At 41.8% G+C, this 24733-nt stretch overlaps 1 protein-coding gene across 1 annotated transcript in view; it reads left to right on the top strand.

Moving 5' to 3' along the window:
* Positions 1-3929: 3929 nt before the first annotated feature.
* LOC109874344 (leucine-rich repeat transmembrane neuronal protein 4) overlaps positions 3930-24733 on the top strand; it is a 64816-nt gene continuing 44012 nt past the window's right edge. Inside the window, exon 1 of the mRNA XM_020466213.2 lies at positions 3930-4530. Coding sequence (XP_020321802.2) covers positions 4527-4530 — 4 coding nt within the window. The 5' untranslated portion in view covers positions 3930-4526. The remainder of the gene's footprint in view (positions 4531-24733) is intronic.

Below are 24733 nucleotides of genomic sequence, written 5' to 3'. Positions count from 1 at the left end.
AGTGTAGCGCTGAACTTCAGCGATATAGATTGAAAAGAGCTCTTAGATAATGTGCTCTGCTGCTGTGTGGGAACAGTAGAGCGATAGGTTGGCTGGCACACAGTGGTTTATTCATATCAAAAGTAATTATGCTCTACTCTTAATTAATAATAGATTAGTAAACAAACGTACAACGACTTATTGTGTTCATCAGAACGCAATTATGTTCAGTCATTTTGAATCCATGGCATGTCAATAAACTACTAATTAGATTTAACAGTAGAAGTATTGTTGCAATGCAGATAAACAATTTACATGATGTTGTACTGTAAAGTACAGTACTGTGCAATTAGACAAACAAAGTCAATTATTTTCTGATATTTTATGCTGCAGAGATTTTGACCTTGAACAATAAGTGTGAGAAATTCCTAGAATCAGATCATATACAGGTTTTTGTTGCTGACAATTTTGCTGCACTGCAGGAAATGCAGATGAGCTTCGTGATTTACATAAATTCACTGAAAACACACACTAACACAGTAAATCATTTTTCCTTTTCTGCTTTAACTTTCCAAATGTGATAACATTTTTTCAATTACGAGCCTATAGTTTTATGGGTAGTATCAACGATTTCTAATCCCCCAAATCTTCAGCAGAGAGAATAGTTCATAAAGTAACTGTCACGGTTCCCCTCCCGGTACTGCTGCTCATTCTGTTCACCAGTTCTGGAGGTCTACGTCACCGGCTTTCTAGGCTTCACTGAACGGGATTCATTATCATCAACCCCAGACTGTCTTATTACACACACCTGGTTCCCATTTCCCCTGATTAGTGTGTTATATATGCACCCTCTGTTCCCTCTGTCTTTGTCGGTTATTGTTCCCTTGTCCGTTGGTGGTGTGAGTACCTATACGTTGGTGGTGTGAGTACCTATACGTTGGTGGTGTCAGTACCTATGCGTTGGTGGTGTGAGTACCTATATGTTGGTGGTGTGAGTACCTATACGTTGGTGGTGTGAGTACCTATACGTTGGTGGTGTGAGTACCTATACGTTGGTGGTGTCAGTACCTATGCGTTGGTGGTGTGAGTACCTATACGTTGATGGTGTGAGTACCTATGCGTTGGTGGTGTGAGTACCTATACGTTGGTGGTGTGAGTACCTATGCGATGGTGGTGTGAGTACCTATACGTTGGTGGTGTGAGTACCTATGCGTTGGTGGTGTGAGTACCTATACGTTGGTGGTGTGAGTACCTATGCGTTGATGGTGTGAGTACCTATACGTTGGTGGTGTGAGTACCTATGCGTTGGTGGTGTGAGTACCTATACGTTGGTGCAGCTGTTATGCTGCGTGCTTTATATATTGTGTATTACGGGTATTGTCCCGTGTCGTTCAACAAGGTTTACCCTCGCTCTTTTGTTTGGGTACAGCCCAGTGTTTTTGTATACGTGTTTGTTTTAGGGGTATTAAAAAAACCTTTTGTGTATTCCTGCGCCTGTCTCCAAATCCTTTATACCAGCGTGACAGTAACACATCCACATTCCATTTCCTCAGATTCTAGTGAGAAAAGAAAGAAAGAAAGAAAGAAAGAAAGAAAGAAGGACATTCACACATACAGTACACACATGGCACTGCTGAAGTGATATTTCATGTTAGTAAGGACAGTTTACTGACAGGGATGAGAGGGGAACCCCTTGGGTCTGCTCTGACTTGAGAGTATCTGAACAGGTCACAGGTTCGCCTCTCATATGTAGTGAAATTTCAGTCTTCACTATCGTTCCAACCCAATCACCCAATCATTCTGATTCATACATTGTGTCCTCTCAATCAATACAAAAACAACAGCCACAAGCTGCAATGAAGGAGGTTTTAAATATCCTCTTCTTTCTTCTGCCTTTCAACAGCTGTCTTACTCAACCAAAATGTTTTCACTGGGTCTATGAGAGTGCGATGTGCTTAAGAATCCTTTTTTAAATTTTTTATATTGAGTGACGCTGACAGTGAGGTTGTTGTGAAAAGTTAACATTAGCAGAGCTTCTGATGAAAGAGACTTCATTACTTTGTAGAAGACACAAACCTTCTTCTAACCTTCTATGTCAGTCGTTTCTAGTCACACTCTGTGAATGGTAAACGTCTATGCTTTGATGTGTGTTATGCTTTATAACAACCCTTCAGAGACAAAGTTATTTTGAAATTCATTAAATTCAGTTGAAATGTATTACATTTAATTGAATGACACTAGTTGCAGTTATTGCTATAAATAACAGTACATTGCAAGCATGTGTAAGTAAAGATAGAAACAAACACTTTCTCCACAATACAACAGACCTTGTTTCAAGCCATCTCATTCTCTTTTATGCTTTATGCTGAAATGTGAAACTAAGGTGAAGAGTGGGAGTAAGCTGCCTGTTTCAGCCTACTCAAAACAAAGCCTAGAGCTAATAATGCTCAATAATGAGAGAATAAGCTAATAACGGAGACAAAAACCATTGTACTCGACTTCAGTTTTAATGGCTGTGAATAAACCCACTCTGAAGGAAATGGTTGGCGATGATAACAACGGCTAATTATGCTAATTGTGACCTTTTGTGCTTGAATGATCCTGGCTCATGTCAAGAGTATCAGATAACACAAGTGCCCATAGATTTACTTATGTAAAATGCATGTGACATGTGCCATTTAGCCTCACAAGTCAATCCTCAAACACAAGCTATTAACCTTTACTGCAGTGGGCTAAAACAGGGACACAAATCTATTTTGAAACAAAAGTATACACCTCCCACACATGGTTATGGGCAACTACAAAAAAAGAAGATACCTGTACCATGGCAGATATAGAGTTGGAATGTATTCAATTTTGAGTTTGCATTCCAATATTACACTTTATATACATCACAGAAGTCTGAAATATGACTAAACTGTTTAACATATAACACATGATATTCGTCATTTTATTTGTGATAATCGTAGTGAATTATGAAATTATGAAAAATATTAATAACATTCTCACCCATGAGGCCAAAGAGGGCACTTTTGTTAATTGACTGCAGGAAAGGGCTAAATCCTGCTTGGCCTGAATGGAACCATCCACAAATACTGATAGTAAGCTCTCTGTGCACTGCAGTACTGGTACTGTACAGTATGTGATGTATGATGTAACAATGGCCTTGAGATGATTCATAGACACTTGAATCAAAGTGGTATCCCTGTCCCTGATATGACACCTGTTCATGTGTATGATTGGTTGCATGAGATGATGGTGGCTAATTAACTAGGAAACTAACACCAAGGGGGTTATTGTACATCTAATCAACTTCTAATGTCAAAGCTGCCAGTCTGATACTGAACTCTGCATTCTGCACCTGTTCTCCTCCTAACCTTTTCAACTTGAGTTTAGATCATCTTTGACATGCTCTCAGATCACAGAAACAGCTTGGAAATAAGATGGCTTGTCTGACCGGCAGATTAATGAGAATAATTTGGCCCTTGATGCTTTTCAAACAGCATGTGTCTATCCTTGTTCAGATTTGACTCGCAGGTCTACAATTTTCATCCCCTATAATTACCTACGGTGAGTTATGATGACCCATGGTATAATGATCGCTTCATGTAAATCATAATGATGACATACATATAAACAGCCTTCAGTACTCCTCAATGTGTGTGAGTTTATCTTCTGAATCAAGTCGGTAGGTCGATACAGAGTGTTTTGGGAAGAGGAGGTAGAAAGAGAAGGGTTGCATAAAACATAAATCGGAAACCATGAGCTGTGTGGAGCAGCTCTTTGACAGAGACATCTGCAGACTAAACTGTCGGTTCCACTGCTGCAGCTCTACCTGATACACACACACACCCACACACACACACGCACACGCACGCACACAGCACACACACACACACACACACACACACACAAACACAGGCATCAGGGACACAGACAAGCTCAGGCGCGCGCAATCACGGCCGCACGCTCGCATCAGACTGCACACAACAATGCCAGCCCTGATTTCTCTGCTCTCCCTCAGAATTCGACGATTTATCTGGATGTTTGTGGCAAGACAGCTATGAGGGCATCGACAAAGGCTGTTCTTATTCTTTTAGCAAAATGTAGAGAGTTGTATTTAAACTTTTCATCCTGCCTTTAGCATTATCGTTATTTTGTGTATTCCTGCTGTGGGTAAAACCACATCCGAACAAAAATATGAGTTCAGTGCGTCGGTAATAAAATGTATTTAGTCTACGTCGAAAATAACCTAGATTCATGCCTAACTTGGACGAAATTCTGAATATGACTGAAAGTTAACAAATCGTGGATAGCCTATAGTCATGGGGGTACACTTGAATTTGGGGTATATAAACTAATAACGTTTAGATTAATCGTTTAACATGAGAGCAGGTGAGCCAGTCTTCGTGTTTGTCTAGTGAGGCGCTGCGCGCATTTCCCGCGGAAAGAACGAAGCGGAGTGTTGGAGAACGGTGGAGAACTGCGAAGTGATCTGTGCTGGGGATTACGCCTCCCAACACCGCAGACAAGCCAGGGGCGTCGATATGGGTGAGTGGATACCGTCCGATTTCGAAACGATTGTGGCGGGGACCCGTTGGTAGCCTACTGTTCAATTTAATAAATTAATAGTCAAGCACTATCTTTCAATCAAGAGCTGATGATTTGAGTCAGTGAACATTTTTTTCTCACAAGGGTAGAGTGGCTGCAGTCTGTACAGGTAACGGGAGATTGAGGGGTATGAGATGGATATTTTGTCATTATCAAGATTCGAAGCGTAATGGACATAATATGAACCATTATACCACTGTTTAAAAATGCGCATGTCTCCTGCTTTTAATTGGAAGGCTATAACGGGTGTGGTGCACTTGTTTACAGATCCTTGGATGTTGCTAATTGCTTAACGATGTACTTGTACATTTGCATTTGCATAGGCTATGCACTAATGCGTTATGGACAGTTTTTGAGATTTTCTAGTTCTGCCAAAGTGTTGCTCTGCATGAGGATTACACTTTTTTACTAGGTAAATCAGGTAAGAACAAATTCTTAATTTCAATGACGGCCTAGGAACAGTGGGTTAACTGCCTTGTTCAGGGGCAGAACGACAGAATTTGAACTTGTCAGCTCTGGGATTCGATTTTGCAACCTTTCGGTTACTAGTTCAACGTTTTTACTACTAGGCTACCTGCTTCCCCATTGTTAATCCTAGTTGTTAAAACGTCTGTTTGGTCTCGTTTGTATTTTTTAAGTGTATATATAGATATAGATTATTTTTTTAACCTCTGCCCCCCTTAGTCATCCAGTGTGGACCTAGCTGATGAGCCATCCCTGCCAGTCTGCAGCACCCTGGTAAAGCCCGTTCCTAGGTTATAAACACTAAGCAGTGAGGCAGGACCCAGCAGGTCAAAGGGGCAATGCAGTCAAAAACGTTATTTTCTTGTATTTTATATGTATTTCCACACTATGAGGTTGGGATAATACTGTGAAATTGTGAAAATTATGATAATGCACATTTAGTGTGAGAGTTGTTTGAAAAGAGCTTCTTTCAGCTTCTTTGTCTGGGTGGCATCACCAGGCAGTATACACGGAGTATATAAAACATTAAGAACACCTGCTCTTTTCATGACAACGACTGACCAGGTGAATCCAGATAGGGAAGCTACGATCCCTTATTGATTTAACCTGTTAAATCTACTTCAATCAGTGCAGATAAAGGGCAGTAGACAGGTTAAAACAGGATTTTTAAGCCTTGAGACAATTGAGATATGGATTGTGTATGTGTGCCATTCAGAGGGTGAATGGGCAAAACAAAATATTTAAGTGCTTTTGAACGGGGTATGTTAGTATGTTTCAAAAACTGCAACACTGCTGGGTTTTTCACACTCAGCAGTTTCCAGTGTGTATCAAGAATTGTCCACCAGCCAAAGGACATCCAACCAACTTGCCACAACTGTGGGAAGCATTGGAGTCAACATGGGCCAGAACACTGTAGAACACTTTCAACACCTTGCAGCGTCCATGTCCTGACGAATGTGTCCCTAATGTTTGGTATATAGTATACTCATATAGTATACTCAGTGTAAGTGAATAGACGAATAACAAAGAGAGTTTTCCCTCCTCTCTGGCAGGTTAGCGTCTTTCGTCATGAATCTTGTTCTGGAGGCAGCTCTGCAGAGTGGTTACTAGCTAGCACAGCCACAAAGTCATACAATCATATTTTAAACCTAACCTTAATCTTAGCCACACTGCTAACCCTAATGCCCAACCCTAACCTTGAGACCAAAAAGCACATTTTTGTTTTCATGAATTTATACAATTTAGCCAATTGTGACTTTGCAGCTGGCCTCTCCAAGGGGACATCGCCCAGTTCTGCCTCCAGGACAATACTCATGACAATAAATGCCCAAATCAAATCTTATTGGTCACGTACACGTGTTTAGCAGATGTTATTGTGGCTGTAGCGAAATGCTTGTGCTTCTAGTTCCGACAGTGCAGCAATATCTAACAATTGCATATACGCAATACACACAAATCTACAGTTGAAGTCGGAAGTTTACATACACCTTAGCCAAATACATTTAAACTCAGTTTTTCACAATTCCTGACATTTAATCCTAGTAGAAATTGCCTGTCTTAGGTCAGTTAGGATCACCACTTTATTTTAAGAATGTGAAATGTCAGAATAATAGTAGAGAGAATTATTTCTTTCAGCTTTTATTTCTTTCATCACATTCCAAGTGGGTCAGAAGTGTACATACACTCAATTAGTATTTGGTAGCATTGCCTTTACATTTTTAAACTTGGGTCAAACTTTTCGGGTAGCCTTCCACAAGCTTCCCACAATAAGTTGGGTGAATTTTAGCCCATTCCTCCTGACAGAGCTGGTGTTACTGAGACAGGTTTGTAGGCCTCCTAGCTCACACACGCTTTTTCAGTTCTGCCCACAAATTTTCTATGGGATTGAGGTCAGGGCTTTGTGATGGCCACTCCAATACCTTGACTTTATTGTCCTTAAGTCATTTTGCAACAACTTTGGAAGTATGCTTGGGATCATTGTCCATTTGGAAGACCCATTTTGCGACCAAGCTTTAACTTCCTGTCTGATGTCTTGAGATGTTGCTTCAATATATCCACATAATTTTCCTACATCATGATGCCATTTATTTTGTGAAGTGCACCATGCCCTCCTGCAGCAAGGCACCCCGACATAATGATGGTCATTATGGCCAAACAGTACAATCTTTGTCCCCATGTGCAGTTGCAAACCATAGTCTGGCTTTTTTATGGCGGTTTTGGAGCAGTTGCCTCTTCCTTGCTGAGCGGCCATTCAGGTAGTGTCGATATAGGACTCGTTTTACCGTGGATATAGATACTTTTGTACCTGTTTCCTCCAGCATCTTCACAAGGTCCTTTGCTGTTGTTCTGGGATTGATTTGCACTTTTCGCACCAAAGTACGTTCATCTCTGGGAGACAGAACACGTCTCCTTCCTGAGCGGTATGACGGCTGTGTGGTCCCATGGTGTTTATACTTGCGTACTATAGTTTGTATAGATGAACTTCAGGCATTTGGAAATTGCTCCCAAGGATGAACCGGACCTGTGGAGGTCTACAATTTTTTTTCTGAGGTCTTGGCTGATTTCTTTAGATTTTCCCACGATGTCAAGCAACGAGGCACTGAGTTTGAAGGTAGGCCTTGATGTAGTTTGTTAACAAGAAATGTATGGAGTGGTTGAAAAACGAGTTTTAATGACTCCAACCTAAGTGTATGTAAACTTTCGACTTCAACTGTAAGTAAAGGAATGGAATTAAGAATATATAAATACACGGACGAGCAACGTCAGAGCGTCATAGACTAAGATACAGTAGAATAGTATAGAATACAGTACATACATATGAGATGAGTGCGATATATGCCAAATATGTAAACATGATTGAAGTTACATTATTACAGTGACTTGTGTTCCATTTATTAATGGAACACAAGGCTCCTCCAATTAAGCCACTCTCTGACTACTCCCAGACACCAGACAGTCCTAGCAAAATTCTTCCTTGAGAAATAATATTTTTCTAAGAAGCTATTGAGATAAAAGAAAACGGCTGCATTGAACCTTTAAACCCAATTACTGCTTCGGCTATCGACTCCTTTAATCAGTGGCTAGAGATAACTCCGTGAGGAATCTATCAGCTGCTGCCGGCCACATCACTGCACATTAAGTTCACTCTAACTCCTCAGTATGGATAGCAGGGGAGAGAGAGTCTGACTGGGGCTTTAGGCATACATTTCTACCTACCAATGCCATGGATAGCTTCTCTGATGGGATATGTTATTCCAACTGATACCTGTGCGTCAAAATGTAAGTTCCAGTGATCTGACAGGCTCCACATTAAGGGTGGAAAGAGCTGTCCCATCTGTCACAAATGTCAAGTGCTGGTAAGGTTGCATGACTGGAGGAAGGGGGGAGTATTTTGATATGACCTGATTTTGGCTGTTGAAGCCTGATCTTTGTACACCTGGCAGCACTGTAGTCTAGTGGAAGTCCTAGAAATGAGGAATTCATGTGCTTTAATAATGGTGACATTTGACTCGCCTCGTGTGTCATAGCTTCATGTGTCAGGAGGAAAGATGGACTGAAATCCAACCAACTAATTGGATCTCATTAGTAGCACTGGGAAACTTTCATAAATATACTTGCTTCGCTTTGTATGAATTCGGAATGCTTCATACATATAGGAACCTGCATCACAATGAGACAAATCAATATACACATGAAAAACAGCAGTTTTTATTGAACCTTTATTTAACCAGAAAGTCCCTTGAGATGAATAATCTTTTTCAATTGAGACCTGTATATCAAGCCCTTTTACCTTTAACTGGGATGGAGCAAATGAAAATAGTTTTACTACCTTCTCCTTAAAATCGCATCCCTACCCAACGAATGTACAGATCCATTGACGCATGTCTCAAGGGCCTCTTAAGAGTTGGTGTGGTGGGAAATGTAAGACCAATCAGCATTTCATTGGTGGGTCTTACCTACAAGTGACTGTTGAAAACCATGACAGAGAGGTGGGAGAGATCATTGGGGCCATAAGAAGACATGGTCTAATCGCCAGCTGTCTGATGTAGAATGGTTCCTCTATGGCTCTATCTGTCTGCTGCCATGCTCAGTTACTTGTTCCTGGCTCATTGTGCTTGTTAAACAAAGTGTAGTGTGGATCCATGCTTAATCCCCTCCGCCTTGCATGTGTACTAAAACAAGACATGCAGAAACTGCTTTCAGCTTCATTGAGACCTGGGATCACATATGGCTTAATGTAGCCACCTACTTCATCTCCTACTGGATAAAGATACTTACAGATATTTTCTTTTATGGACATTTTTAACACACTTTGTGGTCGGGATTTCAAAGAAACAATGGAGAGGTCTATTTTTGATTTAGTTGTAATGTATTCTTTACTATTTACTCTAAAGCTCTGTTGTATGAACTTAAAGCAAACAGGTATAACGCATGTGGTTATTATAATGTGGTTATAATGCATTGTAAAACTTGTCAAGCATGTATGACCCCCTCATAGATGCTTATAACAAGTTATAGGCTTCATACCTGTCTGCTTTAAAAAAAAAACAAGTTGTTGGTTCAGCTGCAGGGCTGCTCATTGATAATGGGTAATGAAACCCTATAATTATATATCATCTTTTCATTCTTGTGATTATATTAGCTAATCAGCACTTAATGCTCATAATTGTGCAGTTTAATCTTGGCATTAACTTTTAACCCTTGAGTTGTTTTCTACTCATTATGGAATTCTGTCAAATATCGTTTTGCATAATTTAGAGTATCATATGGAAAAATTGACCCACTACTATACCATTATATCATCTGCACTGACAAATACTAATAAGCACAGTTATGGCACAGGAACATAAAAAGTTAAATGCAAGCTAGTTCCCCCCAAAGGCTGTCAAAGAGAGTGCATAAGGCAGGTCTTGCTCTTCTCTTGAGCCTTCCCCGATATGTTTTTTCTGATATAATTTATTATGCTGTGCAAATCCCTTCCCCAGCCTCCCACTCTGATTCCAGGGATGTGTGTGGGTTGGCCTCTCTCTCTCAGTTCTGCTTCAGCAGGTCAGAGATGTTAGAAATCTGGCTCATTCCAGCCACACAGAATCGGGTGGCAGGTAGCCTAGTGGTTAGAGCGTTGGATTAGTAACCGCAAGGTTGCAAGATCGAATCCCTGAGCTGACAAGGTAAAAATCAGTTTTTCTGCTCCCGAACAAGGAAGTTAAGCCACTGTTCCCAGGCAGTCATTGAAAATAAGAATTTGTTCTTAACTGACTTGCCTAGTTAAATGAAGGTAATAAAAATAGTAATCGTTGAGGTTAAGGATGTTGGTTCTCTTTTCATTTAAGGCTATAATTTATGCACTGTAATCCAGGCTGAATTTCTCTCACAATTACTCTCTCTGATTAACCAGCTCCTATACCATACGTCTAAAGCTGTTGCTGTGCTATACACTCGTAGAAAAAAAGGTGCTACAGTATCTAGAACCTTAAATGGTTCTTTGGCTGTCCCCATAGGAGAACTCTTTGAAGAACCCTTTTGGGTTCCATGAAGAACATTTTCCACAGAGGGTTCTACATGGAATCCAGAAGGGTTCTACCTGAAACCAAAAATGGTTCTACCTGGAACCAAAAAGGGTTCTCCTTTTGGCAGGAGAACCCTTTTGGAGAACCTTTTTTCGAGGAATGTAGCTTTAGCTCCTCTACCTCTGCCTCCACTACCTCTGCCTCCACTACCTCTGCCTCCACAACCTCTGCCTCCACTACCTCTGCCTCCACTACCTCTGCCTCCACTACCTCTGCCTCCACTACCTCTGCCTCCACAACCTCTGCCTTTGCTGCTACACTTCTGTAAGCTCTACCTATAAAATATGTTTTTATCATAAATCAGTCGATTTTATACTGCTTCCTTCTTCTACTGTGAACTGGAATTACAGCTCTATCCAATTTCTAAATTAATGGGTGTAAAATAATGGGTTTAAAGTGTGTAAGGGGTACTTCATTTCAATATTGCAATTTAAGTGTGACCAATTAATCTGTGTTGCATGATGGCAGTCCAGCATTGGTAATATGTCCCAGACTTATGTGGCTTGAAAGTCATTTTCATTCTATGTGTCTTAAATCTGAGTGAATACACTCAGTATTGCAGTATATCACATACAGTGCTGCTAAGCCAGACCGTGGCTCAGCATTAGTGTGGTCGTGAAACCCGAATGTTGACTGCGATACAGATACTAGGTTTAGTACCACGATATTCAATGCCGAAACAATACCACACCAAAAATAAAGAAAACGTATTAGCTAGTCACAGAATAACCACTGGCTTTATTTTTTTAAACATTGCACAATATGTTGATAACTGGTAGAACCACTAAAATAACCAATAGAATATCTTCTACATTCAATTTCTTAAAAAAATAAAATGCCATATTATAACAGAACAATATTTCTGGGACTCAGAGCATACAAAGTATTTTATTTTTAATTTTTACATCTAAACTGTTTAAAAATGTAATTTGAAACATAGCAGGGTTCATTTGCTAATCTATGGCCATAACATTGGGTCAAATTACATGTATTAGACCTAAGATTCATTATTCATTACAGATACATGATTTAATGTATTAAATTAAGAGTTTAGTTCCAAAACAACATAAACAAAACACTTTGAAGCTGATTTCTGAAGCTTCGATATTGCAATAGTCTACAATGGATTTTTACACAGGATACTACAATTCTTTTCAGTGCTTTTCAACTCCCAGGGTGCAATGCCTTCACAGGGCTGCTGGCTGGGTACTGTTAGAAAGCCCAGAGAAATGCAAAGTAGTCTAAATACAGTATATTGTTGTCATAGAGAGTATTTCACATGACTTTTTTTGTTGTAATCATATTATAATGCTCACATGAATGTCATGCAGTTAGTAGCTAGCTTTCCATCTAATTGGTGACAGATTTTCATGCAAATGTTCTAAAATCCGCATAAAAACACATTTTTTCCCAGCAGAGATGTGTTTCCATTAGGGTTGCAAAGGGTCGGAAATTTTCTTGGAAAATACGGGGAATTTTCCATGGGAAGTTAAGCCCGGAAATTTGGGGAATTTTGCTTAAATTCATCAAAAAATTAGCTTATAACAGTGAACCTTTTTTTGTGGGATACACATACGGCAATTCTGGGTATTGTTGCATAGTTTGGTTAAACTATCCCCAAATCAATGGAATTGCAACCCTCTGCATGCACAGTGCATTCTTTCATCGCATGTACAGCTGATTCTCAAGATATTGCACACTAATGAGATGCTATTGAGCCCACACTACTACTCTGTCTGAGCCAAGGACTACATGCGTTCTGGTAAGTTTTGCATTCTGGGTGTGGTGAATATATTTTATATGACATACATGATTACATGAACTAGTAAATGGTAGCCTACAGCAGTGTGTTCAAATCATTTCTAGCTTGTTAACAATTTCTGCTAGTTACTCTTTGCTACCATGTGGGTTTTAGATTGGTTGAGCCCGCTAACTGAACAGTGTTAATTCACCTGTTTCCAGTTGTTTAATCTAACTGCTTAACTATTTATCTGTACATGGAATTGTATTCGTTTTTTTATTACTCCTTTTTAAAATCTATATAGGAAAATGCCACGGGCACTATCTAATGTGTGAAGACATTTCACTGCAGCTAATGTAGAAGGAAAAGCTGTGTACATTTGCAAATACTGTGCAAAATCATATGTGGAGAATGCAACAAAAATGCAGAATCATCTGGCCAAGTGCATAAAACAATGGATACACTCTACAAGAGAGCCAAGGAAATGGTTTGGTATGTGAAGGGTCATCCAGTTATAGCAGCAATCTACCTCACCAAGCAAAGTGAGAAGAATAAGAGCACCACATTGAAGCTGCCCAGCAACACCCGTGGTGTTGTCATCATGTTTGAAAGTCTCCTGAAGAGGAAGGAGTCTCCAAGAAATGATCATGTGCCGATCTGCCGATATGGACAGCCACATCAAGAGGAACCTCCTGGATGGTGTATTTTGGGAGAGAGTGGTAAGCAGCCTGAAACTTCTGAAACCCATAGCAGTAGCCATTGCACAGATTGAGGGAGACAATGCCATCCTGTCTGATGTTCAGACACTGCTTGCAGATGAAAGAGAAGAAATCTGTACTGCCCTGCCCACTTCACTGTTGCTCCAAGCAGAGGAAACTGCAGATCTGAAATATCAAAAAGAGTGAAGACTTCTGCCTGAAGCCCATACACGCCGCAGCGTACATGTTGGACCCCAAGTATGCTGGCAAGAGCATCCTGTCTGGTGCAGAGATCAACACAGCCTATGGTGTCAGACACAAAAATACCCCCCCCCCCCTTCTCACACCCAGGTGGCGACACGCATCTCTGCACGCTTGGCAGATATCTCAGTTTGGATGTCGGCCCACAACCTCAACCTTGACAAAACGCAGGTGCTGCTCTTCCTCCCGTGAAAGGCCTGCCCACTTCAAGACCTCTCCATCACGATTGACAACTCCACGATGTCCCCCTCCCAGAGTGCAAAGAACCTTGGTGTGACCCTGGACAACACCCTGTCGTTCTCTGCAAACATCAAACCAGTGACCCGCTCCTGCAGGTTCATGCTCTACAACATCCGTAGAGTACGACCTTTCCTCAAACTGGAAGCGGTCCTAATCCAGGCACTTGTCAATTCCCGTCTAGCCTACTGCAAATCTCTGTTGGCTGGCTCCCCACTTGGAGTGGCAAGGGGAACTGCACGTCTTTACCTTCAGGCTATGCTCAAACCCCATATCCCAACCTGAGCACTCCGTTCTGTCACCTCTGGTCTCTTGGCCCGCCCACCCCTAGAGGAGGGCAGCTACCGCTCAGCCCAGCTCTTCTCTGTCCTGGCACCCCAATGGTGGAACAAGATACCCCCTAAAGTGAGGATAGTGGAGTCCCTGTCCATCTTTCTAAAATAACTGACACCCTATCTCTTTGAAGAGTATCTTAAATAATAAAGAGGTACCCCCCCCAAAAAGGTACTCCTTTAATCCCACTTACACTGAATTTGCTGATAAATATTTGTTGAGGGAAAATGTACTTGATACAATTGTGATGTGTTGTTGTCTCACCTAGTTATCTTAAGATGATTGCACTAATTGTAATTGTCATACGAACCAATTATCTGTCGGCGTTGACATTTTTTTAATATAGAAGAATAACGTTACAGTGCAAATGTCATTTGTTGCACTGCTTTGTAACACCTCTTTCTTAGTTGTTTTGGTGGGCTGGCCCTCATCATCATTACCGTAGTTCACTTCTGGAGACACTTTTGTAAACAAGATGCGGGCGAGAGATAATGTTTTTGTTAGAAGTCATGCTGTCAACATTTTCTCCCTTTCTCGCTTGCTCTTCAAAAGTTGCTCTTGCTGTGTCAACTGCATGTACAAGTAGCCTGGCTAGCTTACTATTGATCCCCCTGAAAAGATTCAGACAAATTACTAGACAGACTCGATCCTCTCAATCCGTATCTGACGTGAGACACATTTGACAGAAGTACCGAAAGTAACAACAATTCTAGTACCGAACCGTTTTCGCATCAATAAAATAGCATCAATAAAATATTGTGCAGCACTAACACATACTTTAAGCTGTCTGCTCTTGTGTCGCAAGGAGACACTAACAATGGTCAGAGAATGATTCTAGACTAGGGATTCTCTTGCCTTTCCTTTCCTTATCCACTCACTAACCTTAACACCAGAGACCTTGAGTTAGCCTGGGGTAATGTACTATAAAGGAAGTGTTTGATCTTGCCGTTTTTAATAGTCCTCCATTTTGTTCTTCTTTTAACCCCTGGTAACTACCCACTATAGAGGATAGGATGTTTATATGTGTGCAAGAGCTCAGGGTAGAATACCAGAGATGTTCTACTTAAGCAATAAGGCCCGAGGTGGTATGTTCTACGGCCAATATACCACAGCAAGGGCTGTTCTTAATCACGATGCAACGCAGAGTGCCTGGATATAGCCCTTTGCAGTGGTATATTGGCCATATGCCGCAAACCACTGAGGTTCCTTATTGCTATTATTAACTGGCTGCCAACATTAGAACTACATTTTTTGTCGTACCCATGGTATACAGTCTGATATACCATAGCTGTCAGTTAATTAGCATTCAGGTCTCGAACCACCCAGTTGTTTATGTTTGATATAGCACTGCTTTCAGCCAATCAGCATCCAGGACCAAAATGACCTGGTTCATAATCACCAGTGGTGGAAAAAGTACCCAATTGTCATACTTGAGTAAAGATACCTTAGTAGAAAATGACTCAAGTAAAAGTGAAAGTCACCCAGTAAAATACTACTTGAGTACAAGTCTAAAAGTATTTGGTTTTAAATATACGTAAGTATCAAAATTAAAGTATACATCATTTTCATTTCCTTATATTAAGCAAACCAGATGGCACCATTTTTTATTTATTATTTATTTATACATAGCCTGGGGCACGCCCCATCACTCAGACTTAATTTACAAACAAAGCATCTGTTTAGTGAGTCCGCCAGATCAGACGCAGCAGGGATGTCCAGGGATGTTTTTGTGATAAGTGTGTGAATTCAACCATTTTCCTGTCCTGCTAAGCATTCAAAATGTAACGACTACTTTTGGGTGTCAGGGAAAATGTATAGAGTAAAAAGTACAGAAATTCTTTAGGAATGTAGTGAAGTAAAAGAACAATTTTCAAAAATATAAATAGTAAAGTACAGTTCAGATACCCCAAACAACGACAACATATTTTTACTTAATCAATCAAATTCATTTGTAAAGCCCTTCTTACATCAGCTGATGTCACAAAGTGCTGTACAGAAAACCGGCCTAAAACCCCAAACAGCAAGCGATGAAGTGTAGAAGCACGTACGTACATCACACCACTGATAATCACTGACATTGAAGTTTTTTACGGAGCTCTTAACATACAACTTGAGTATCTTATTCTTCATTTCAAAGACACATTAGATATAATCCATTTTGAGCCATGTTATCTTAAGACCACATTTTATTTCCCTGTTGCCAGTAGTTCAACGTCCAAAAAATAATAATAAATTAAATATGCTGAGGGATTAGGCTATATGCTGAGGGTTTAGGCTATATGCTGAGGGTTTAGGCTATATGCTGAGGGCTTAGGCTATATGCTGAGGGCTTAGGCTATATGCTGAGGGCTTAGGCTATATGCTGAGGGTTTAGGCTATATGCTGAGGGTTTAGGCTATATGTTGAGGGCTTAGGCTATATGCTGAGGGTTTAGGCTATATGCTGAGGGCTTAGGCTATATGCTGAGGGTTTAGGCTATATGCTGAGGGCTTAGGCTATATGCTGAGGGTTTAGGCTATATGCTGAGGGTTTAGGCTATATGCTGAGGGCTTAGGCTATATGCTGAGGGCTTAGGCTATATGCTGAGGGCTTAGGCTATATGCTGAGGGTTTAGGCTATATGCTGAGGGTTTAGGCTATATGTTGAGGGCTTAGGCTATATGCTGAGGGTTTAGGCTATATGCTGAGGGCTTAGGCTATATGCTGAGGGTTTAGGCTATATGCTGAGGGCTTAGGCTATATGCTGAGGGTTTAGGCTATATGCTGAGGGTTTAGGCTATATGCTGAGGGCTTAGGCTATATGCTGAGGGCTTAGGCTATATGCTGAGGGCTTAGGCTATATGCTGAGGGTTTAGGCTATATGCTGAGGGCTTAGGCTATATGCTGAGGTTTTAGGCTATATGCTGAGGGATTAGGCTATATGCTGAGGGCTTAGGCTATATGCTGAGGGCTTAGGCTATATGCTGAGGGCTTAGGCTATATGCTGAGGGCTTAGGCTATATGCTGAGGGATTAGGCTATATGCTGAGGGCTTAGGCTATATGCTGAGGGCTTAGGCTATATGCTGAGGGCTTAGGCTATATGCTGAGGGCTTAGGCTATATGCTGAGGGCTTAGGCTATATGCTGAGGGCTTAGGCTATATGCAATATGTTTTGGTTCTCTGAAGTGCTCCACTGTGCAGCTCGCACGGTGCTGGCCGCTCTATTAACATGGGCACTCTGGGTAATAGCCTTCGTGTCAGCGCACCACAAGAGCACGGTGCATTCAAATGAAATATCAACTTGTCGCCCCGCCAAGGAAGATGACAGCTGACTCTGCCGTGGCCGCCAGAATCCAACTCAGTCTTATGAAAGAGCCAACCTCTGTTTTAGATGATTTTAAATTAGTTGCTTTTAAATGAACTGACCTTGGAGGAGCTCGATGCCATCAATGTACAGTATTTTAGCAACAGGGAAAAGCTGGAGGAATTTGGATACCTTTTCATTTGCGGCGCAACCCTGATGTGTTGCTATGCTTACACCAGAACCTCGTTTCATGCCTTCGACTATGTAAAGAAGGTTCTGTGGAGTGTACTAACATTCTGCAACGGCCTTGAAGTAGAATGTTGCGGTTGAAAATGGCATTAGAATAAGTTGAGCTGCCAGTGTTCATCCTTTTATGAGATGTTCCTCTCACTGATGATTGTGGCAGAAGTAGAGCACTGGGAGGTACAAGCTCAATGTGTTCATCCCAAAATCAGATGGAAAAGTAGCCGTAGTCTCTAAGTGTAGCATTATATCATTGGATAGAGAGGGTGCCAGATAAAAACCTGGCTCAGACTATTTTATGTCATGGTTATGTTAGCTAGGCATCGTGATGAATATAAAATAAGTGTGTGTGTGTGCGCTCTCTGTGTGTGTGTGTGTGCATGTCTCTGTGTCTGTAAGTCATTGTAGTCCTTTTTCATTGCACCTCTCATGTTCTTTCTTAATTCCCCTCGGTATGCCTACAGAGGCAGGCAGGGGCATAACAATTTGTTTTACTCTATTTATCTAATAGGCTTGTTGATTCATCTCTGTCAGGCAAGTGGTTTCTAGAGAGCATTAGCCCCACCTTGGGAAGGTGGACTCCTGGCAGGCCCTATATTATGTCAGATCCATGTGATAAGGGACGGCTGAACAGGATGTCACATTTAATGACCAGTAATGACCTGATGATCAATCTGAGACGCGTGGCCACGTCTCTCTGCCTGGCGCTCTTTAAAAGCCCTAGAGGGAGCCCGGTAAAGACACTTCCAGTGCGTTTTATCGCTCCACGTCCGTTCAGAGATGTTGTGCCGACATGTGCTAATTAGCGTAGCCGTCATGCAGAGATGTCAATGAGCCCAAAGCATGGGGAAAAATGGTCCTGCCCCAGGTTACATGTTACATCTGTGGAATGTTCCCGGATGTCCAGGTGTGTCTATTGATTTCCTCCCTATGGAGCGGCATGTGTGCTGATGCATGCCACCAAATGGTGTGTAAGTGATCTAATAGAAGAGGGACAGGCTCACGGAGGGACATGCTAACCGTACCAATGGAATTACCATTTAGTTGAAAGTGATGAGTCTGTAAATTGCAGTGGATGCTTGGCCAGCTCTGTTGGTGTACTCTTAATGAAGGTGAGGGCGCTGGCATACTGTATTGGTTTAATGACCTCAGGGCTTCGTTTACACAGCAGCTTGAATCATCATTTCCAATACACAGTTTGAATCATCATTTCATAAACTGCAAGGAGTATTGGAGGCTGCATGATTTTCTCTCACAGAGGAGTTTTTCCTCCAACTATGAGCCAGAGAATCATGGGAAAAGAGATTATAGGAGGAAATTGCCTCTCCTGTAATGGATTTAATTTTGATGCCTCAGAATATCAGGATTATTCGGGGCTGCAATGGGTGACTGATCAAATGCAGCCTCAAATTGGATACTGATCATTTTGTGACCATACTTGTTAGTCAGAGTTTAAACAAGTTTACATGGGTGAAAGGCAACTGAAAGCCAGAACCAAAGGACTGTGAGATGAAGGATAAAACAAGGCATCAGCGCATTTATTCATCCAAGACCAAGCAAGAACTCTGATCAGAGTGGTAAACAGGCTACTAACAGGCTTCTGTTTCTTCATGTCTAGTGCATGTCCAGTTCTGTTACTAACATCACTGGACACAAAGAAACAGAAAGAACTTAATAGACACTAAATCCAATGTACGGCAATAGTCTGGCCTCTCAAACCACCAAGGTCAGAACATACTGAGGGAGCACAGAATGTAAATGCAATGTAAATGTAAATGCAATTCAAAGCCCAGACACGTACTGCATTTAAAAAAACATGAAATCATGAAAACAATACATCTTTTCATCAGTGAGCTGTGGTTTTACCATATAGGTTGGGACATTTCAAATGAGAGATTGATATTCCATTGGAAAAAGTAAAACCTGCACTTACTGGAAATAGTCTTTTTAAGTTTAATTTTCTTAAAAAGCTGCAAAAGAAAATATTTTACCTTAAAATGAATGCACCAACTGTAAGTTGCTTTGCGTAAGTGTGTCTGCTAAAATGACTTAAATGTACATTTTACATTTAAGTTTCAATATTCAATAGTTTCATTGTGCACAAGTCCTTGAGGGCATGATATCTAGCATTCATCAGTGGCATGGTGTGGTAAATAGGACAGTCAATAGATAATAGTTGCACCTTTATGTCCTCACGGATATCGAGTGAGGACCACTGCTCTAGAAAATTGGCTGCTCTGATCAGGGGCCACATTAGACTTGTCATACCTTCATACTGACATTTTGCCATCTCAGGATACTTGGTAATACCGGCACTGAACACAAGGGGTGCTATTTTCAATCCCCACTGTGCCACTGTAATCCGAAGATTAGCAACACTAACAAGTACATGTACAATTCTATAGCGAATGCTAGCTAAATGCTAAAGAGTGCATTGCAATCATTTTATACAGTCTCTGACAAACTCTTTGCAGGACAGACATCCCAGCTCCTAAAGTTATACAAATAACTAAAAAATCTACTCGGAGTTTGCTGCACACAAAGAAATATTAGATAGCAAGGGAGGGGATTCCCTGCTGTTACCAAGAGAAGCTTGATTTTGCAAGAAGCTATCCACTTAGCTAGACAACTAGCTACAAAATAAGCAAACCAAATGCACAACTGCAGAGCATTTAGCACATTTTAGACAGTTAACTTAATAGTTAACTTAATAGTTATACGATTCCATACTGTAGGTAGATCACCTGGCGTGTGCTGCAGTGACTGACTCACAAGGACCTGGTCTCTTGTCCTTGTGTGCTTGTAAAACTACCGGTAGAGTTGAAATTGAAAAAATTATGTGATAGGTGAAATGAAGAACGCAATCTGCTTTATCTCCTAACGTATTGCACAAGTTGACTAGGTATTTACATTACAAGTAGCTACAAATATTCAAATACATTTTTAAAGCTTCAAATAAATAGTTTAAATGGTATTGAAGGTATTGAAAAACCATCCCATTGCTATTTCCAAATACCCTGGGAATACTGTATATACAGCGGTATACCACCCAAGCCTAGGCACCATGTCAAGGTACTGTACAGAGCATCTGATCTCACACGCAGCCACCATCCGTAGACTACAGACCTCCTTGATAACTGAAGCAGCAATTCAGCTGAAGGGGCCACTTCACGGACACACATCAGTGCTCAAGGGAATCCAATGACATGTCTGAGGCTATAATCCTTAATTGAATCACAAAGCGGGCATCCCGCCTCTGTTTTGGTATAAATCTGAGGGATGGGCCTAGAGAAATGTAACAACATTCAAATTCATAGACAGAGCTATGGATGAAAGAACTGTAATATCACAAGATGGTGCTGATAGACATGTTCACCCTGTTTCTAGCTCCTAGACAACTTTGCAGTATTTGTTTTGTGTGTGTTTTTTCTTACATTGTTTGCTCAGAACGTTACTTGTATTATTACCTACAGTTGAAAATAACTTTTGGATATTAGATCGGTGGTCACTCACCAGAAATTTGACTTCCCTGAACTGGACCCTTTGTTTGAACTTCCCGAGGCAACTCTATTCATTCCAGGGACTGCAACGAAACACTGACGCCGGAAAAGAGGAAGAAGAAGTAGGGCCCTAGTCAGACTCAAGTGGCGTGCATATCGTCCACCACTTCTAAGTATATTACTTGCTAACGTTCAGTCCCTGGACACTAAAGTAGACGATCTCAGGGTGAAGATCCCCTTACAGAGAGACAGACGACAGGGACTGTAACATACTCTGTTTTGCGGAATCATGGGTCTCTCCGGATATATTATCCCCGGGACAGGAAGAACAAACATTCTGGGAAAAAGAAAGGCAAAGGGGTTTGTTTCATTATTAACAACTCATTGTGTGATTGTGGTAACGTACAGGAATTCAAGTCCTTTTGCTCTCCGGGTTTGGAATTTCTCACCATCAAATGCCGACCACATTACCTCCCAAGATAATTTCTTTGGTCATTGTCACTGCCGTGTATATTCCTCCCCAAGACAACACCACAATGGCTCTAAAGGAACTACACTGGACTATGTGCAAACTGGAAACCATGTATCCTGAGGCCATATTTATTGTAACCTGGGACTGTAATAAACGAAATCTGAGGAAAAAGCTCCCCTAAATTCTATCAAGACACCTCCTGTCCTACACGCGCATCATGGACTGAATCATTGCTACTCTCCCTTCAGGAATAGCTACAAGGCCCTCCCCCGCACTGTAGCCATTGCATCCATTCTGCTCCTCCTCACCTATAGGCAGAAACTTAAGCAGGAAGCACACAAAGTAAGGACTGTTCAACGTTGGTCTGACCACTCAGAATCTATGCTTCAAGATTGTTTTGATTACGCGGACTGGGAAAACTGTGGATAGATGGCAGCATTCTCACCTCTGTAAGGCAATCAAAGAGGCAAAACCACAGTATAGGGACAAAGTGAGTCGCAATTCAGCGGCTCAGTCACGAGACATACTGTACCAGTCAAACGTTTGGACACACCTACTCATTCCAGTTTTTAAAAACTATTTCTACATAGAATAATAGTGAAGATATCTGTCATCATGAAGTGCTTTGAGAGGCTAAGGAACATATCACCTCCACCTTACCCAACATCCTAGACCCACTACAATTCACATACCGCCCTAACAGATCCATGGACGTATCAACCGCCATTGCACTGCACACTGCCCTATCCCATCTGGACAAGAGAAATATATTTGTAAGAATGCTGTTCATCAACTACAGCTCAGCCTTCAAGCCCATCATTAAGCTCAGGGACCCTGGGTCTGAACCCCTCCCTGTGCAACTGCGTCATGGGCTTCCTGATGGGCCGACTCCAAGTGAAGAAGGTGGGCAACAACACCTCTGCTATGCTGATCCTCAACACGGGGGCCCCACAGGTGTAAGTGCTCAGGCCCCTCCTGTACTCCCTGTTCACACATGACTACGTGGCCAACTCGATCATCAGGTTTGCTGACGACACAACAGTGATAGGCCTGATTACCAACAATAACGAGACAGCCTACAGGGAGGAGGTGAGACCCCTGGCAGATTGGTGCCAGAAAAATAAACAAAACAAAGGAGCTTTCTCTGCAGGAGAATGCAGAGAAAGCACGATCCCATCCACATCGACAAGGCTGCAGAGGAGAGGAAGCACTACCATCTAAAAGGCAGAGACAGTACAGATGCATCAAAGCTGGGTACAAGAGACTGATAAACAGCTTCTCAGTGCCTCTTCAACCACAGGAAGCTGAAGAAATTCATCTTGGCCCGTAAGATCCCCATAAACTTCTACAGATGCACCATTGAGAGCATCCTGTCGGGCTGTGTCACCGCCCAGTAGGGCAATTGCACCGTCCACAACCGCAGGGCTCTACAGGGGGTGGATCACCGGGGGCACACTGCCTGCCCTCCAGGACATCTACTGCACTCTGTGTCACAGGAAGGCCAAGAAAATCATCAAGGACCTCAGCCACCCGAACCACGGCCTGTTCACCCCGCTACCATCTAGAAGGTAGAGACCAGTACAGGTGCATCAAAGCTGGGACAGAGAGACTGAGAAACAGCTTCTATCTCCAGGCCATCAGACTGTTAAACAGTCACCAATAGCCGGCATCCGCCCAGTACCCTGCCCTAAACCTAAGTCACTGTTACTAGCCAGCTACCACTAGGTACTCTACCCTGTACCTTAGAGACTGCTTCCCTATGTACATAGAGTCATTGAACACTGTTCACTTTAATAATGTGTACATACTGTATTCTAGTCATGGGTCACCCTATATAACTACTGCTGTACACACCTTTTCTATACTGTTCATACACACCATTTTATATATATTCCAGACTCTGACATTGCTCATTCTGATATTTCTTAATGTATTCCTTTTTACTTTTGGATTTTGTGTATTGTTTTGGATTTCTAGTTATAACTAAACTGTTGGAGCGAGAAACACAAGCATTTTTCTACACTTGCGATAACGTCTTCAAATCTGTTTATGTGATCAGTAAACTTTGATTTGATTTGACCATCCATGATTTCAAAATTATAGTTTTAACCATGTTTTAAGGCTATACAGTGTTTGTTTATTTACATTTACATTGTTTACAAACATTGTGGTAAAATATGCTTTTATTTTGGCTTCTCATGGTGTGTGACAGTTGAACTAAACCCATGAGGCATTTATAAGTTATATTAAAGAAGAATCAATGGGTATGGGGCCTCCCGAGTGGTGCAGCAGTCTAAAGCACTGCATCGCAGTAGCCCAGCGTCGTCTGGGTTAGGGGAGGGTCTGGCTGGCCAGGATGTCCTTGTCCCATCACACTCTAGCGAATCCTTGTGATGGGCGACTTCGGTCGCCAGCTGTATGGTGTTTCCTCCAACACATTGGTGTGGCTGGTGTGGCTGGCTGACGGGTTAAGCGAGCAGTGTGTCAAGAAGCGAGCAGTGTGGCAGCTTGATGAGGTTGTTTCAGGTGGCCGCATGGTTCTCGACTTTCACCTTTCACTTTCACTTTTTTGGCAATGGGACAAGACTGTAACAACCAATTTGGATATCACGAAATTGGGGAGAAAAAGGGATACATAATTTTACCCCCCATTCTCTCTAGTAAGTTGTTCCTTCCACTGTCAAACCAGCCCAGAGTACACCCCCATTCTCCCTAGTAAGTGGTTCCTTCCACTGTCAAACCAGCCCAGAGTACACCCCCATTCTCCCTAGTAAGTGGTTCCTTCCACTGTCAAACCAGTCCAGAGTACCTCTCCCTATTCTCCTTAGTATGTGGTTCCTTCCACTGCCAAACCAACCAGGCCAGAGACTAGAATAAGAAGGTGTCAGGTCGGAGTGTGTCTAAGGAGAGAGCTCAGCTGAACAGCCCCATCCTGTTGCTACCTCAGCCTGCCTGCACAGCCGTTTTGCTCACAGTCACTTCACGCTGTCTTTATGTGCAAAGGGACGACATCACACAGCAGGCAGCAATGTGTCTCAATTAGAGCTAAATCTACGGGTGTTCTTGTTTCCCAGCAAACGGTTTAAAATGGGGACAACCCGTTACAGTCTGCTGCACAAAGAGAACAAAGCAAAGAAAGAATAGGATCAAAGCGTTGAATCACAGAGGGGTGTTATTTGTAAGGTCTTGTCTCCTGTTTATCAGGGCATGTGCTTAGTCTGTGTGATGTCTGCTTCAGCATTAGAAATGTAAAAAGCTGTAACAGAAGACAAAGACCCCTGCACAGGTTTACCGGGTGAAAAGAGAGCACACCGGTTACCCAAAACAAACATTTTGTGCG

Source organism: Oncorhynchus kisutch, linkage group LG29 (assembly GCF_002021735.2).
Source record: "Oncorhynchus kisutch isolate 150728-3 linkage group LG29, Okis_V2, whole genome shotgun sequence".
NCBI lineage: Eukaryota > Metazoa > Chordata > Actinopteri > Salmoniformes > Salmonidae > Oncorhynchus > Oncorhynchus kisutch.
This window is presented reverse-complemented; position numbering and strand designations above follow the sequence as displayed.